The 17335-nt window shown below is 42.5% G+C and overlaps 1 protein-coding gene across 1 annotated transcript in view; it reads right to left on the reverse strand.

The window, feature by feature from the left end:
- Positions 1-17335, reverse strand: part of adgb (androglobin) — an 87764-nt gene that overhangs the window by 3796 nt on the left and 66633 nt on the right. The window contains 5 exon segments of the mRNA XM_076273200.1: positions 3489-3579; positions 4856-5011; positions 13509-13705; positions 15910-16110; positions 16626-16792. Coding sequence (XP_076129315.1) covers positions 3489-3579; positions 4856-5011; positions 13509-13705; positions 15910-16110; positions 16626-16792 — 812 coding nt within the window.

Here is a 17335-nt window from a genome sequence, read left to right on the forward strand (position 1 = left end):
GTATGTTTGTCCATATGTCTGTTTTTGGAAGTGCATATGTGTATGCATGTATTAGTGTGGGTGCCAATATAGTCAGCAGTGTTGAGCTGTGAAAGGTTTTTTTTCGTTTGTTTTCACAGTATGTTCCCATCAGGAACACAGAATGGCACACGATGGATGTAAATAGAAATGACCAGCGGTGGGTAGAGTACTGAAAATCTATACTCAATTAAAACTGCAATTACTCCCTTAAAAAATTACTTGAGTAAAAGTAAATATTACCATCTGAGAAATCTACTCAAGTAAAAGTAAAAAAAGTACTTTGTTAATAAATTACTGAAGTAACAAGTAACTTTTTTTTTACATTTTTGATGGCCCTTTAAAAGTAGGCCTATCCTTTACGCTTTTTCTCCTTTGTAGGCTAATCATATAGGCAAACATATTTTAACAGCTCATTACAAATATGTGTTGTTTACAGTAATATACTTTAATATTATCTGACACACTTGTGTAGGCTATCTTGTCATAGCCAGAATAAGCATTAAGTGGCTACGGGTTGAAAAGCAGTCACTTCAAATCCATTGCCGGCTGATTCTTCTGCTTTGCACTGACTGCATTTGATTGATGATGAAGTCTGGTTATAACTTCACCATACAGAACAAACATATGTAACAAAAAAAACATATATTATGGGTAGACCTTAGGGGTGTAACGGTTCATGTATTCGTATTGAACCGAAACGGTACGGGCCTCACGGTTCGGTGCATGAATTTTCACGGAGAATACACGGTATAAAAATACATAATACTCGCGTGCGGATTAATTAATGTAATGCGCAATTACTGTTAAGTACGAGAGTTCTTTAGCGACACCTAAAGCTAATCTGTAGCCTCGCCTTGGCTCTGAAGCTCTGATTGGCGCCTATGTTCTTTTTTTTGTCAGGTCGTCGGTCGAGTCAGTCAGTCAGAGATAGCAGCACTAAGCGAGTGGTGGCGACCCACAAGAGTTAGAGGATCCGCTGGTCTCTTTAAGATCGGAAGTTTGAGAACTTCAGTTATAGCCTACAGATGAGAGAGTGGAAATATATCGAACATGCTACACATATTCGAAGCCATCACCCAGATGATGTACGCTACCAATCACTGAAACGAGAGAAAAAAAAACTTCCCCTGCGCTTCACCAGCCTTTGGATACACATACAAATAGGGCCAAAACCTATGGCTTAAATTAAATGATTTCGTAATGACAGAAAGCTATGTAAATCGCGTGGTAATTACCTTTATGTTAGGGTAACTTTTTCACATGAGGAGCTGGTGTTAAGTGCATAGACAAAGAAAGTGTCAACGCTAACCAGGCTAATATACAAACCATGCGAGTTAACGTCGAAGGGCAAAGTCACGTGACTTCTAGTTGTAGACTGTTTATGAATGAAAGGAGCAATTTCGTTTTTTAAAAAAAGAAGGCAAAATAGTGTGATATTTTCACAGTTAGTAGATTATTACTGTACACACTGAAAAATATTTACAGCAAATTGTAGACCCTTCCATATACAACTAAACACGGATGTTGAAGGACTTGCTTAAGTGGATTTTAAAAAATCATTATTCTATGTAATTTGCACTTTCAGAAATAAGAGATGCTGTAGGCCTATTCTCAGTTTTATAGCTGATTGTCTTATTTTGTTTACAAGTTACAGATGAAGTCTGGGTACTTATTGTACTGTTTAGCCTACATCTTACACACTTCAGGCTGTTGCAGATAGCTCAGGGAAGAGACTATATGACACTAGGTGGTACAGCCTGAGACATGCACAATAAAAAAATTGCTTTCTGCATTTATGTTTTGCTTTCCCCTCCATTGTACAGAACTCGTATCGAACCGTGATGTCCGAACCGAGGTATGAACCGAACCGTGACTTAGTAGACCTACAACTTTGCAACATTGAGGCTACATAAACGAATGCTAGGTTTTTTTCTAACTTGTGTGTAGGTAGTAGCGTGCGGTGACCATACATTTTGGTAGGGCAGAAAGCCTTGTCTGACTGTTTTTTTTAATAGCCTATTATTTTGGGCTCGTTACTTTAAAATTACATATTTTACGGGACTTTGCTGTATGCTTAATTCATGTCACAGTCAAAAATGTACTTGAGTAAAAGTAGAAGTATCGTTTTGAAAAAGGAATATGGAAAGTTGCCGTTTTTACTTATGTGCGTTACTTGTAGCACGTTACTACCCACCCCTGGAAATGACACTTGTGGTGATCTGTCCTTCACGTGTCAATATACCATCAAAATTAATTTGAAAATGATAGCAAAAGTAATCAAGTCTGATAAAAAAACATGCCTTAAAGTGGCAAATTGCATAGTGTTGTTATATAGAAGAGAGCTTCAACGTCGGATCTGCCCAGTTAGTTGCTTCAGCTTGCATTTAACCCACTCCCTAAGCACTAGTTAGCCCCATACACATGCACTTCTGCACTTTTATCCACGTCAAACTTTAGGATGTCAACGGACAAGTAATTGGCAGGTTGACTGCGTCAGCTGATGGCTCTGACAGTCAGCCGACCCCTTTAACAAGCAGCTGACCTCAACCTTGCCAAATGTAAACAAAATAATACATACAAAATAAACATTTAAACATAGGGCTTGTTTAAATGCCCACAAGCAAAGCGGAGAAGCTGCTTTTATCACAGAAGCTATGGAACACCCTGCCTCTGTACATTACATGTAAACAGGCAAATTCTGCAAACATCTTTAAAAAAGACCTGAAAACATACCTCTATATGAGAGCTTTTAGTTAACACTATTTTTTCATCCTACTGCTATTGCACGTGTATCTATCTCCTAGTTGTATTGCACGTGTATCTATCTCCTTATCATCTTGTGAATTCTCATTTTTACGAAATTCAAAATCTCTGATGTTTCATTTATTGTTTTGTTTGTTTGTATTATTTAAAAAATAAACCTATTATTGTGTTAAATGCTCCAAATGTAAAGCACTTTGAGCTGCATGCTGTGTATGAAAAGCGCTATACAAATAAAGCTTATCATTATTATTATTATTATTATTATTATTATTATTATTAATAAAGACATACACTCTTAAAACGAATGTGTTGGAAACAACACAAACTGTGTTGTCCCTATCTGGAAATAGAGATGTGTTAAAAAAAACAACACAAGTTGTGTTATTTTCAACAAATATTGTGTACACTCTTGAAATGAATAACAAAAGCAATGTGTTGGAAACAACACAAACTGTGTTGTCCCTATCTCGACATAGATATGTGTTAAGAACAACGCAAGTTGTGTTGTTTTCAAGACATTCATTTTAAGAGCGTACATTGATGGAGTACATTTAATGACATATTGACAATAATTTGGTAAGCAGGTGACTCCTTGTCACACATATGGTAGTGCTAAAATCTGTGTGTGTATCACTGTGTTTTACCAGAGTCACACATATGTGGTAGTGCTCAAATGTGTGTGTGTGTGTATCACTGTGTTTTACCAGAGTCTCTTCGGTCTGCTCCATCTGTTGGTCCATCTCCAGTCAACCCACGCACACATTTATTTATAAACTGCAGACGAGACTGCAGGGCCTGGACACACGCAGAGACAGACATAACACACACACACACACACACATACACGTACACGCACACACAGACACATAGCCATGCTCACAGACACACACATACACACAAACATTCTCAGTAACAATCACACAAAAAACACGGGCAGACACACAGACCAAAACACAAACAGACAGTTACACACTGTCTATCAGGCCAACTATTAGCCAAACAAAAAGGCACGCTTCCTGATGTCAAGGAAGGTGCCCTCTTTCTATCTGATGTTTGGAAGTAATGCACCAACTCATATGCAAAGGGTGTCCAGTCCTCTATTTACAATGAATCAATTCTTCTTAGCACTTGACTTGCATGCATTTATTCACCAAGGACATTTATCCAGAGTGACTTTCTGTCTGGGCTGATGTTTATTTTATGAGTGTGTGTATGTGTGTGCTCCCAAGGAATATAAGCCCTTGGTGGCCCTGCCATCTTGTTCTACTGAACTCGCTGGTTATTGTGTGTGAGTGTGTGTGTGTGTGTGTGTGTGCATGTGTGTTTGTTTGCTTTTCTGAATGTTAAGAGGTTATGTGTGAGTGTGTGCATTCAAAAGTATGTAAAGTGTGTGTGTGTGTGTGTGTGTGTCTGTGTGAGAGAGAGATAGAGAAAAAGTGTGTGTGTGATTGCTTGTGTGTGTGTGTGTGTGTGTGTGTGTGTGTGTGTGTGTGTGTGTCTGTGTGAGAGAGAGATAGAGAAAAAGTGTGTGTGTGTGTGTGTGTGTGTGTTTGCTTGTGTGTGTGTGTTTGCTTGTGTGTGTGTGTGTGTGGGGGGGGGGGGGAGAGAGAGAGAGAGAAAAAGAGTGTGTGTGTGTGTGTGTGTGTGTGTTTGCTTGTGTGTGTGTGTTTGCTTGTGTGTGTGTGTGTGTGTGTGTGTGTGTGTGGGAGAGAGAGATAGAGAAAAAGTGTGTGTGTGTGTGTGTGTGTGTGTGTGTGTGTGTGTGGGAGAGAGAGATAGAGAAAAAGTGTGTGTGAGTGTGTGTGTCTGTGTGAGAGAGAGATAGAGAAAAAGTGTGTGTGTGATTGCTTGTGTGTGTGTGTGTGTGTGTGTGTGTGTGTGTGTGTGTGTGTGTGTGTGTGTGTGTGTGTCTGTGTGAGAGAGAGATAGAGAAAAAGTGTGTGTGTGATTGCTTGTGTGTGTGTGTGTGTGTGTGTGTGTGTGTATGTGTGTGTGTGTCTGTGTGAGAGAGAGATAGAGAAAAAGTGTGTGTGTGATTGCTTTTGTGTGTGTGTGTGTGTGTGAACATTACCTTTACTGCTCTGCCCGGGTCTGCGCTCTCCCAGGCCATCTTGAGGGCTTTGATCTGCTCCTGCCGCTCCATGTCCCTCTTCACACACACACTGTCTGCTTCTGTCTGCTCACACACCACACGCAGCGTCCAGTGGGGCTTACTCGTGTCCAAGGCCTTCAACAAACACACACACACACACACACACGCGCGCATACACATACACACACAAATGAATTTCACATTAACCTTGCACCACGTCATCCATGAGCAAATATATCATATGTAATGCTAGCTGGGGGCAGACGGAGTGTTCATGTTTCCAACTGGTTTCAAAACACTTGTCTTACATGCTCCCAATTTTATTGGTACAATTATTTTAATTGGTACAGTGTTTCAACCACTCAGGTCTTGGTCAGCTACATAAACCAGAACAGATGATGGGTAAGGACATATATAGCCTATGTAAAGGACTGTGAGGACATATATAGCCTATGTAAAGGACTGGGTGAGGACATATATAGCCTATGTAAAGGACTGGGTGAGGACATATATAGCCTATGTAAAGGACTGGGTGGAGGCCAATTAGTCAATCATCCCTTTAGAATATCATACATACGAAGAGGTGGGTTAAGTAGAATTGCGCACAAGCAAGTCACACTGGGACATGCTCAACTAGGTTAAGAAAACAACCATTATAAATGGCACAAGTAGGACAGTGTGCAGATATCTTTTCTTTTTCCTTCGTGTTGGCTAGTATCCGGCACCTTCTACATTTTACAGATGTGCCTACATTCCTACACTAAGATAGTTCCAAAGCTACCATTATTCACCAGCCATTATCTTCAGCATTAACCAGTGGTAAGTAAATCCAACTCTCCTGTTGAGGATTTGTTCCTGTGACCTAAATTAGGTGAGAATACTTCATGTAAAGTATCTTTTGTTGACATTATAGTTTTATGAATTTTGGTAACTTTATGATTTTACCAGGGTGCTCAGTCCACTGTCAGTCTCTAACCAGGTGATGTGGATGTTGGAGTTAGTCATGGCAGAGGCTTTTTGTATGCTGTTTGACATCCTGGAGGACCAATTCCTGAATCTGAGCCCTCTAAATGTGAATTACCGTTTATGTGCTTAATAGTAGTAAGATCAAACAAAATGATATTTGATTAGATTCGATTAAACTTTATTGTCATTTAGCAGAGTACAGGTACAGAGCCAATAAAATGCAGTAATATCTCTGAACAAATGAAGGGAATATCTCTGTGTGAGAATGTCTAATGAATATGGCTAACACAAGGCTTTGAACATGTGCACACTGAGATCTGAGATGTTGTGAGCACATTTCTCAGCGGGGCTTAGAGAAAAGGCAAAGCCATCCCAGGCAAATAGGAGATAAGTGGGGTAAGGGTAGGAAGGGAGTGTTTGAGGCTGTAGGGCTGAACCTTTTTTGCTTCGCTGGTTATTCAGTTTTGCCTTCCCAGACAACTAAAAAAGGGTGCACATACACACTGTGAAGTTAAACTCTATTTAGGATAGTTTGGGAATAATGGGAAGAAAGCTGCATGGGGAAAAAGAGACAACAGTGGTGATTTCACTTTCAGTCAGGTTAGCGGAGAGGAATCGGCTGAAGCAATCAATCAAATCTCCTCCCATTGTGTTCAGTCCGCAACGCGAACACAAGCGATGCACCTCCAAGGCACAGGCGGTTAATTAAATATTAAGCGGGGGTGAATAGTGGAGACACGACAGCAAACGATAGAGCAGACGCTGACAAATGCAAAGCAAACACGTTACCTGCGGATGTTCACAAAGTTCTGTGCAATCTGGGACGTTTAAAAGCTGGAGAGACTGACGGTTTTTCACCTGGTGAAAATGACGGTTCATAACTGCTGAATGTGAAGTGACTGCATATGCCTGCCTCTGAATTCAAAGAAAATAAAAGAAACAAAAAGAGGAAACAACTGGCCCCAGCTGTGGCGCAACTGGCTGGGGCACCTGCACCGTACGCCGGCGACCCGGGTTCGATTCCCGCCCTGTGGTCCTTTCCGGATCGCACCCCTGCTCTCTCTCCCATTCGCTTCCTGTCACTCTCCACTGTCACTGTCATTAAAGGAGAAGTTTGGTGTGAAATGGACCTTAGCTGTACTAAAAAATTTTGCAGAATACTTACATGTGTCCAATAGGCACCTTCGGTCACCACCTAGTATTCCGCCGTTTTTTGCCAAGCTTGCATTAGGTTTTTTAGCTAGCTGTGGGGGCATAGCGTAGCCTATGCAGCTAAATCGCTATTTTTACACCATTAAAAATGTTCCAAGTAACTCCACACTGCATTGGTAGACTTCTGAGGGTCCTGACATTTAAAACGAGATACTGAGAACTTTGGAAGTGCACAGGAAGTTTATTAAAAAAGACTGTTTATACAAGCAGTACCTTCAGAGAATCTCTCCGCTGGCCACCATCTTGTAATGAAGTCGCGATCAGTCGATTGCCAAGCACGAACGAACAGGAAGGACAGGGGAACAGATTGCAAAAGTAATTACAAAATTACAAAATTACTAATTACAAAAGTAAATAGGAAATATATAGTTACTGTCTACATGAGCATGATGACTACACGGTATCAACGAAGCTCAAAAGGTTTTACATCAGTGATGGGAATCTCGCGTAATGTTGTTGACGGAAGACGTGCTGCACACGTGAAGGAAACAGCTGATTAGTTGCTGCACATGTGAGGAGGAGTGACCGGCCGGCATGTGTGCAGGCTACAGGTATACCTGACATTACGGAGAAGACGAGGCGAAGAGCAGGAAGGATGGTTCGCGTATGTGCAATACCAGGTTGTGGCAAGAGGATGAGGAGCTACAATCCAGAAACGTTTCACAGGCTACCTTTACAGAAGCCCACTTTGAAACAGTGGCTTGTTGTTTTGAAACTCGATGTCGAGACACCTGTCAATATTCTAAAACAGAAGGATTACCGTGTATGTAGTGAACATTTTGATGCAGACGAGTTTGCTATCCCTACAGGATCAAACCCTCCAAGACGGGTACATCTGAAGAAAAGTGCCATCCTGAAAGCGACGGTAATTGCTCCGGAGGTATGTATGAAATTGTTTGACTATTTGCATGTAAATCACACCGTTTTGGAATCGTGTAACATTACATGACCAAACTTTGCTTGCTAACAAGCCACTTAGCTTTGTATTCCGGAGAGCAGTTTATGCTGACGTTACTTTTCCTAGCCCATCATCAGAAATAGAAAGAAATGTAGTTTGGGAGGGAGGAAGGGGTGGGCGTTGTTTCAGTGTGTATTTTGATAAATGGAATAGATGCATGTGTGGGGGACCGAACGCTTTCCAGGTAACCTAACCTGGCTGAACGTGACTCAGACTTTGTCACAGCGTTTGTTGACTTATGTTGAAGATAATTAATAACTAGGTGTATTTGTGTTTATGGATTCTTTAGGCAAGCACCTACTGTAGTACTGAAGACTTGGCAATGTGTGCCACAGGAATGGCTGCTCCCCCCCAGTCCACACCGAAAAAGAGCCATCGACAGCAACACAGGAGATCTGATCTGTCCTCTGGCCTCAGGTTTGCACTGTCAAGCCCCATACAGCCTGCAGTAAGGCCACGAACTAGGCCATCATCATCTGGATTGTACCTTGCACGTTCAGCAACATGGCAAGCCACAAAGGTAAGCTACAAATTGTGTTGACTTTCAGCCAACATTCACATTTCACATTTCACATTCATTATTTTCCCAATTATAAGGTAATGGGTGAAACATCACTCTCATCGGGGACTCCCTTGAGGGAAGCCAGTGGTGTCACACCATCAGTGAGTTGTATTTTTTATTTATTATTTCAAATAGGGTTTTGATAAAAATGTGCTATGGTGATGTTACACTGCGGTAAATGCTACAATCTTTTCCACAATGACATGATTCATCTGTTATGTAATTAACAGGAAGCTGTAGAGACAGTTACTGCAGGTGCTTCAGGTGCTGCAGATACTTCAGTGCAAGACATCAAGTTCCGTGGCAATGGAGGCAGTGGGCTTCCAGAGAGGCTTGAATCACCTGTATCTTGGAGTGGATATTGGAGTGATGGTGATCGACAGATCTCCATCTATTCGAAAGATCATGAGGGAAAGCTATGCCAACATCCGCCATGAGTACGACGAAATCTGATCCATCGATGGGAGGACAATGGGCGAGAGTACACATGTGCTCATCCACCCCTCACAGAGGAGGATCAAGAAAAGAAAAGGTGGCTCGAACATGACTCTGCTGCTTTCCGTGCCTTGAAAGAGTTGGTGCTTGAAAAGACTCTGCATGAGAGATGGCACTTTTCAAGCATACAGGTATGCCTTTACAGTTATTGAATTGTTTTTCTTAGTATTTTATTATCTTCTGTATTTAAAAATATATAGATATAAAAAGGAAGTATACAGCAGTTTGTTAAATGATGACATTGTTCCTAAGGTCAAACTGCACAGGACTTTGAAAAACAAACTATTATCAATTTACATCTCTTTTGCATATTGATATATGTTTCAATTGGACCTATTTTGCAGGATCTCTTGAAGCATTCCACAATGTGATTTTGAAGTATGCACCAAAGAGACTCCACTTCACGTACGATTCCATGAGAGCCCGCACCGAGTTGGCCATCATAGATTACAACGTGAATGTTGGCAGGCAACATAAAACAACACTCGAAGGTAAGGACAGGTCTTTGCCTCCAAATTCTGTGCTCAGAACAGTACTATGGTCAGTAGAATTATGAGCTTGATTTTGGATTCAGATATCTATATATATTTATTTCAGTACATCCAAGGCTGTAGTGGAAGCTAAACACAAGAAAGCACAATTTAATCTCTTCTGAAATAGCGTATTGTTTATCTACCTAGGACATCTTTGAACTCCACAAAATGTGTAGTTTGCCCACCTCTTATTTCACCATGACACTCATGGTTAATGTATTTAACATTAAACATAAAATATTTAAGTATATAAAGTATTTATGGTAGCGTACATAATTTTAAACAAACAAGGTAACAAGGTAAACAAAATGTCGGTCATTACCATGGTCATCAATACAGTTGAACAAGTTAGCTGACAACTCAAACTACAATTGGCTCACACTAAATATTTGTTCGACTAAAAGCCAGACCTAATGTTGTAAGTGTGCTGGCTACTTACTCAGTAGACAAATGTCCATCTGGTCCCTCCGGTGTGGGTCTCTGTGTCCAGTTCACCTTTGGAACATGGAAAAAAGCTTCCAGTACCCACAGGTGTAGGAGAGAAGTAAACCCTTTATCTAACGTCCGGAGTGCGATTTTGCAAGAGGTCCCACTCCTTGCAGCAAAAACACTCAACATCGGTAGGCATAGCCTCACAGCACTGACAGGTACACCACCAATTCCCCGAGGGTCGAGGCTGTGTGGCTTGGTCGGTGGCTGCGGCGGCATCCTCAGCAAGCCGTCTTTCTCTCTCTCTCCTTTCACGGCGCTCCCGCAATTACATTTGCTGCCAGGGCTAGTCTAGCAACTCTCCGTTGCCTTGTGAGCTCCAGATATCGAAACTTAATCAGGACATTGAAATCGTGTATAGAGTCGTTTGGTGGGCTTAACATAATGATTGATGGCAGAGTTGCAACGGTTTGGCTTGAATTCCCTGCTACTTGAAAACAAATATCCTATTGCGTCCTATTGCGTGCAGAGGGAATTTGAAAGACAACTGATTATCCCGCCCCTCGGGACTGAGCACTGCGAACATTACGCGAGATTCCCATCACTGATGTAAAACCTTTTGAGCTTCGTTGATACCGTGTACTCATCATGCTCATGTAGTCAGTAACTATATATTTCCTATTTACTTTTGTAATTAGTAATTTTGTAATTTTGTAATTACTTTTGCAATCTGTTCCCCTGTCCTTCCTGTTTGTTCGTGCTCGGCAGTCGACTGATCGCGACTTCATTACAAGATGGCGGCCAGCGGAGAGATTCTCTGAAGGTACTGCTTGTATAAACAGTCTTTTTTAATAAACTTCCTGTGCACTTCCAAAGTTCTCAGTATCTTGTTTTAAATGTCAGGACCCTCAGAAGTCTACCAATGCAGTGTAGAGTTACTTGGAACATTTTTAATGGTGTAAAAATAGCGATTTAGCTGCATAGGCTACGCTATGTCCCCACAGCTAGCTGAAAACCTAATGCAAGCTCTGCGAAAAACGGCGCAATTCGGAATACTAGGGGGTGACCGAAGGTGCCTATTGGACACATGTAAGTACTCGGCAACATTTATTAGTACAGCTAAGGTCAATTTCACACCGAACTTCTCCTTTAAAGGCATAAAAAAAGGCCAAATATAAAAATAAAAAATAAAAAAAAGGAAACAAACTTGACACACATGCACAAACACACACATACACAGGGGTGTAGTGGTAAAATAAGAGGTGGGTAAACTATGAATTGGTGGACTGCGCCATGCGGTATTGGATTTTCAAAAAAGGCATTCAGAATAGTGGTGTCAACAATAATCGATTCGGCGATGCATTGCAATGCGGGGCATGCACGATTCAGCATCGATGCGGCAACGTGCCATAATCGATTATGTCACTGTTTATTTTCTGGCCTTGAGTGGACAATAAAGTTGTGAAGTTTCAATTACTTCTGGGGGCATTTCCGGAGCAACGTTGTAATGGCATGCGCAGCCTGTAGCTACATGCTAAGCGGCAGCACTAGCTAGCATAACAACAACACTAAAGAATCAAAATGACGAAGGGAGATGACCGCGGTAGACGGGTAATTAAAAACGCACCCAAAGCTTGGAAAGCGGACATCTGGGCACATTTCAGATTCTAGCCTACTAACTTAATGGGAAACTAGACAAGACGTATGCGGTGTGTAAAACTTGACACACTAACATCAAGCATGTTGGTAATACAACTAACTTCACGAACCATGTTGATCGTTGGCATCCTTAGTTGGCTTCGTTACTGTGTGTGCAGTATGTGCAGGGTAGGAATTTCATGACGGCCATGGCCATCGTTGCCCCTTTGAAAATCAGAGGTTTACAGGCCACGGTGGCCTTGGTGCCCCCTTCTTTCAATATTCTGTTTTGCGTCCGACTAATAACGTTAACGATTTTTATGTAGCCTATGGACTGTCAAAATAATCTAAGCATTCACAGCGCAAATTAATTTAGTCTTACGCAATGGAGAAAGTGACAGCGTACGGGAAGAAAGAAAGTGCATCCAAATTCACCCATTCTTCTCAGTTGAACTACTCGCGAACGAGCCTACTCATCACACAGACATCACAAGTAGCCTATCACATCACATGAAAGAGCTCTTGTTATGTGTTGAACCCTTCGTTCAACACATAACAACCATATATCAGAATAAACAGCTGACCTTACCGAACAGAAAGGTGTAAAGCAGTCCCCTGTACAGGTAGCCGTTCCATAGTAATCCAGTTCTGAATTTGCAGCAAATTTCGACATGCATGGATGTCTCCGAATTTGGGCTTTAAGTTTTACAATGTGTTTAAATTATTCTACATGATTTCATAATGGGCCAAATACAAAATAAATGTTACAAATATCGCCTAGATATCGGTAAATCAGAGGACAGCTGACTAAGAGTTTGCGAAAGTGGCCTTAATGATCACAAAATGCTAAGCATGCATCTATGCTATTAGAGTTTCTTAAAACTGAGCTGTGCTTAAATTGTTCAATACATGATTTCATAACAGGCCAAATATAAAATAAATGTTAAATATATCCTAGATATCTAAATATTAGATGATCAGATGATTTACAGTTCTATGTAATATGCCATGTTTCATGTTTTTGTAATCTTTCATAGGCTACAGTGATGCAGGTCTGCTGCTGTGAATAGGCTAAATACAACTTTGATCATTTTTATAGCCTACTACTGTATAGTTAACTTTGGCCTTGGTGCCCTGACATGTGGCCTTTGTGCCCCCCACCAAATATGAACCAACTGAAGGCCAAGTAGCTTTGCCCCTAAAATGGTGAAATTCCATGATTTAATGACATTTATGTCAAAGATACAGGAGAGTGATAATACACACATAGCAGCCAATAAAATCTGTTCAATATCTGACTGCTTGTATTGCCTCATGACCTCAAAATTTGCCTTGTTGTGTGCAGTAGAATTTTGATGCATCGCAATGCATTGCAATGCATCGTAGAATCAAATTGAATCGAATCGTTACCTGGTGAATCGTAATCAAATCGAATTGTGAGGGCAGTGCCAATGCACACCCCAAATTCAGAACATGTTTGACGATGGTGGAGGTTATTGTCCAATGTGTATAACAATACCAGTGGTATTAAATGGTTCCTAGAGTGTTGACGAGTATACATATTGTGAATGTTGATAATACAGTGTTATTTTTAAATGTTAAAAGTTGCAATTGGTGAATATACTCTTTTGAGTGGTGGATAAACTCTGTTTCTGATATTTCAGGTGGATAAACAGCATTTACTTGCATTTAGCCTCCACTACAGCCCTGCTCACACACACAAACACACATGCAAACATACACTCTCTCTCTCTCTCTCTCTCTCTCTCTCTCACACACACACACACAGACACACACAAACACACACACACACACACACACACACACACACACACATACTTGCTCTAGCCTGGACGCAGGTTTGGCCACTGGTTTTTCTTTCTCCTTATCCTTCTCCTTGTCCTTCTCCTTCTCTTTGGTCTTGCGGCTGGACTTGGGCGTGGTCGACTTCTGCCCGTCGTTACTCGATTGGTCAGTGCTCGAGGGCGCCGTTACATCCTCCGGCTTGTCTCCGCCCACTGTGGTGAAAGGAGAGACTGAAGACGACATATGCGAGTCACATGCCCCGGAAATGCATCATGTGACAGGAAGTACAAAGCATGTAAACATAAACAACAGTAGATTCACATAATGGCTCCCTCAACACTAACTCATTAATGATGAAATAGAGCAAATTATGAAATTGAGCAAATGATGATCACAGTGAAATGTGTCTCTAAATCCCTGAATAAAACCTCCTGTGGACTGGATAGCTAACACACACACACACCGCACACAAACACACACACACACTCAAAGTCTTTAGCTTTTCACATGTACCAGTACTCTCTTTTACCACCAGAGGGCAGTATCACTCCATACAAATCCAGTCCACTCTCATCAGAGCACAAACAATGCCATCTAAGTGCAATGCCCCAGGTCCTCTCTCTCTCCCTCTGCTCTCTCTCTCTCTCTCTCTCTCTAACACACACACACACACACACACACACACACACACACTAATACATACACTCACACACATGCACACGCTTAAAAATAGCCTCTCCGTGCCTTTCTGAACTGTTTCTCCATTAAGTAGTCCTTCAAATTCTAACAATTGTTATCATAGTAAGTAGGGGATAATGTATAGAATGCTGGTCATTGTGTAAGGGATAATGTATCACGGCGGTCATTATCGGGAAATAGGTCCTGACAGGGCGAACCCGCCCTCGACGCGCAGTGGAGGGGTCTTGTTCCGCCCAGAAGGGAGTACTTGCGGAGTGATATGGAAGACGTGAGTTAGAAGCACAAACCCCCTTTTCCTAGACAGCGGTCTGTTATACTTAGCAGCGGTATGTTATCGAGAAATATCAGACCACCGAACGTTGGGAAGGCCCATTCAAGTGAATGGAGCATTCTTCGGCATTATGAAGAGCCGTGTAATAAGTGGTTCACTATGCAGTTCAGGATACCTACAATAAACCTCCCCTTGCACACACACACATCATATAATGACTTACTTCCAGTTACTGTGAAACACACAGACAGCATGGTGTCACACACTTACTTTCAGAAATAAATCCAGAAATGAAGCCAAAATTGGTCAGTTGGACATATCGGCAAAATTGAAGCCAGAGTTTGCACCGTTTTTGAAAACAAAAAATTGGCCAGGTCCAACCAGGAAGTCTTATTTGGCCATACTTTTTTGTATGCTATTTTTTAAGTTCACTATTGACCAAAGTGTTGCCTGCTGTTCATTGTTTTTTGAACATTGAGTTACTGTGTCCACCCAAGGAGACTTAGGGAGCACACAGCACACACACACACAGAGCCACACACACAGCTACACAGACACAGACACAGACACACACACACACAGCACACACACACACAGACACACACACACAGACACACACACACACACACAGACACACACAAGCCCAACAGCTTGACTGCACCCAGGAGACTATTTGCATACTGTAGGTTGAGGTGTGAGTCTTTTACTTGAACTGCTATGTGTAAGTGTGTGTGTGTGTGTGTGTGTGTGTGTGTCTGTGGGGGCTGGTGGGGGGGTCTGGTGAGGAGGGGGGGTATGGTTGTGTGTGTGTATGTGTGTGTGTGCGTAGTTGAATGTGTGTAAGCCCCACAGGCAATTGGGTATGTGGGCTAATTTAATTCTCCATTTTCTCTTATTTCCCAATACAGGCAGGCCAAGTGCCTCTGACCGACTCTACTCTAACCTTTTTGCATGTTCACACACCAATATACAGATGGGTATGCACACACTCACACACACACCTACACACACACTGAGACTATTATTGTGAGATTGCTAGGAGGGGGAGACTCTGATTGGGTAAACGGCTGCATGGGAGTTTGTGATTGGCTTTGGGAGAATTTCATTGGCTGGAAATCTTCATGGAATCATATAACTGGGGAGCGAGATAAGACTGGCTGAGTGAAACCAGAAGGATCTGTTGCTGTGTCCATCATGTTGGCTCAGTCCATCATGATTGGCTCAGTGTCTACATGGGGCAGAGGAAGCATGATGTGATTAGCTTAGAGCACAAACTGGGCGGATCTGATTGGCTGAGAGGCAATGTCCATCGTGTCCTGATGGGTTGAGAGTGTAACTGGGCTGGATCTGATTGGCTGAGAGGCCATGGCTGTCGTGCCGTGATAGGTTGAGAGTGTAAACTGGGCTGGATCTGATTGGCTGAGAGGCTATGTCTGTTGTGTTGTGACTGGCTGAAGCGGGCACCTCTGATCTCGTTCCTCTCGGCGTGGCGGAGGGTCTGGATGAAGGCGGCCTCAGCCTCGCTGACGGCCCAGCTGCGGTGTAGCACCTCCACCTGCACCACGTACTTGTGCGTGTGTGTGTGTGACGATGGCGGTGCCGACTCAGTGAGTGTGTGTGTGTCCGTCTCCTCCGAGTCCTCCTTCTCCTGACTCTCCTCAGAGTCTGCAGGTAAACAAATCAGTGTCAACAAGACACAGCAGAATGTGTGCCCTGTGTGTGTGTGTGTGTGTGTGTGTGTGCGTGTGTGTGTGTGTGTCTGTGAGTGTGTGTATGTGTGTGTGTGTGTGTTTGTGTGTGTGTGTGTGTGTGCGCGCCCTGTGTCTGTGTGTGTGTGTGTCTGAGTGTGTTTGTGTGTGTGTGTGTGTGTGTGTGTATGCCCTGTGTGTGTGCGACTGTGTACATGTCATTTCTAAAGGTGAACCCACTGCTGCAGAAACAGACTCTAGGGAATTGTAGGGATAAAGCTGGGATGCCCAGTGTCTTTGTGAGTGTATGTGTCTGTGTGTGTGTGTGTGAGAGAGACTCTGTGTGTCATTTTGAAGGTGAACCCACTGCTACAGACCACACTACTGTGTGTGAGTGTGTGTCTGTCTGTGTATCTATGATGAAACCTGTGTGTATCTGTTTGTGTGTGTGTGTGTGTGTGCATTTGCATATGTGTGTGTGTGTGTGTGTACCTGGGTCAGCACTAAAAGTAAACACGGGGATGATCACTTGGCCTTTGCCGGTGGCGGAAGTGAGGGCGTCCTCGTGGTCCAGCACCGTCATGCGCAGGTGGACATGGGACGCTGACGTCTGGAACTGCACCGTCCCCAGCACGTCCACATTCACCTTCACAGAGAACCTACAGGACACACACACACACGCACACACACACACACGCACACGCACACGCACACGCACACGCACACACACACACACAGACAAACATCCAAGGACACGTACGTGTGTTTATGTTTTGTGGGCAAGCACATGATGTGTAACCTGATGTCCGTCACTGAGGGCTGGATGTACTAATAATTACCACCAAATTGCCACCTGTTTCTGATGCTTTTTACACTTTAAAACATGGCATCATATGTACAAAACTGATTGCACGTGGATCTAAGTGCATTTTACATGCAGTCGCACTGGAATGGCTATATATGCGCTTTTCTTACTGAAAAATATGCATTTATGGGAGGGCGAGGGAAAAGTAGGAGTATCGCGCAAACACATAGGAGAAGTGCTAATAGTGATTGATTAGGTATTCCGCCATATGTATGACAACAGCGCACGTTTGTTTTGCGGTGAAAAACGTCCTCCTTTTAAAAGCAGGTGTAATCCAAATTGCGGTTAAATGCATCAATTACAGAAACCTTCAGAGACAACAGAATCAGTATCAGGG

Source organism: Alosa pseudoharengus, unplaced genomic scaffold, assembly GCF_046254945.1.
Source record: "Alosa pseudoharengus isolate Yale_2024_CS ecotype anadromous, Long Island Sound unplaced genomic scaffold, YU_APseudo_1.1 YU_APseudo_1.1_scf_7, whole genome shotgun sequence".
Lineage (NCBI taxonomy): Eukaryota > Metazoa > Chordata > Actinopteri > Clupeiformes > Clupeidae > Alosa > Alosa pseudoharengus.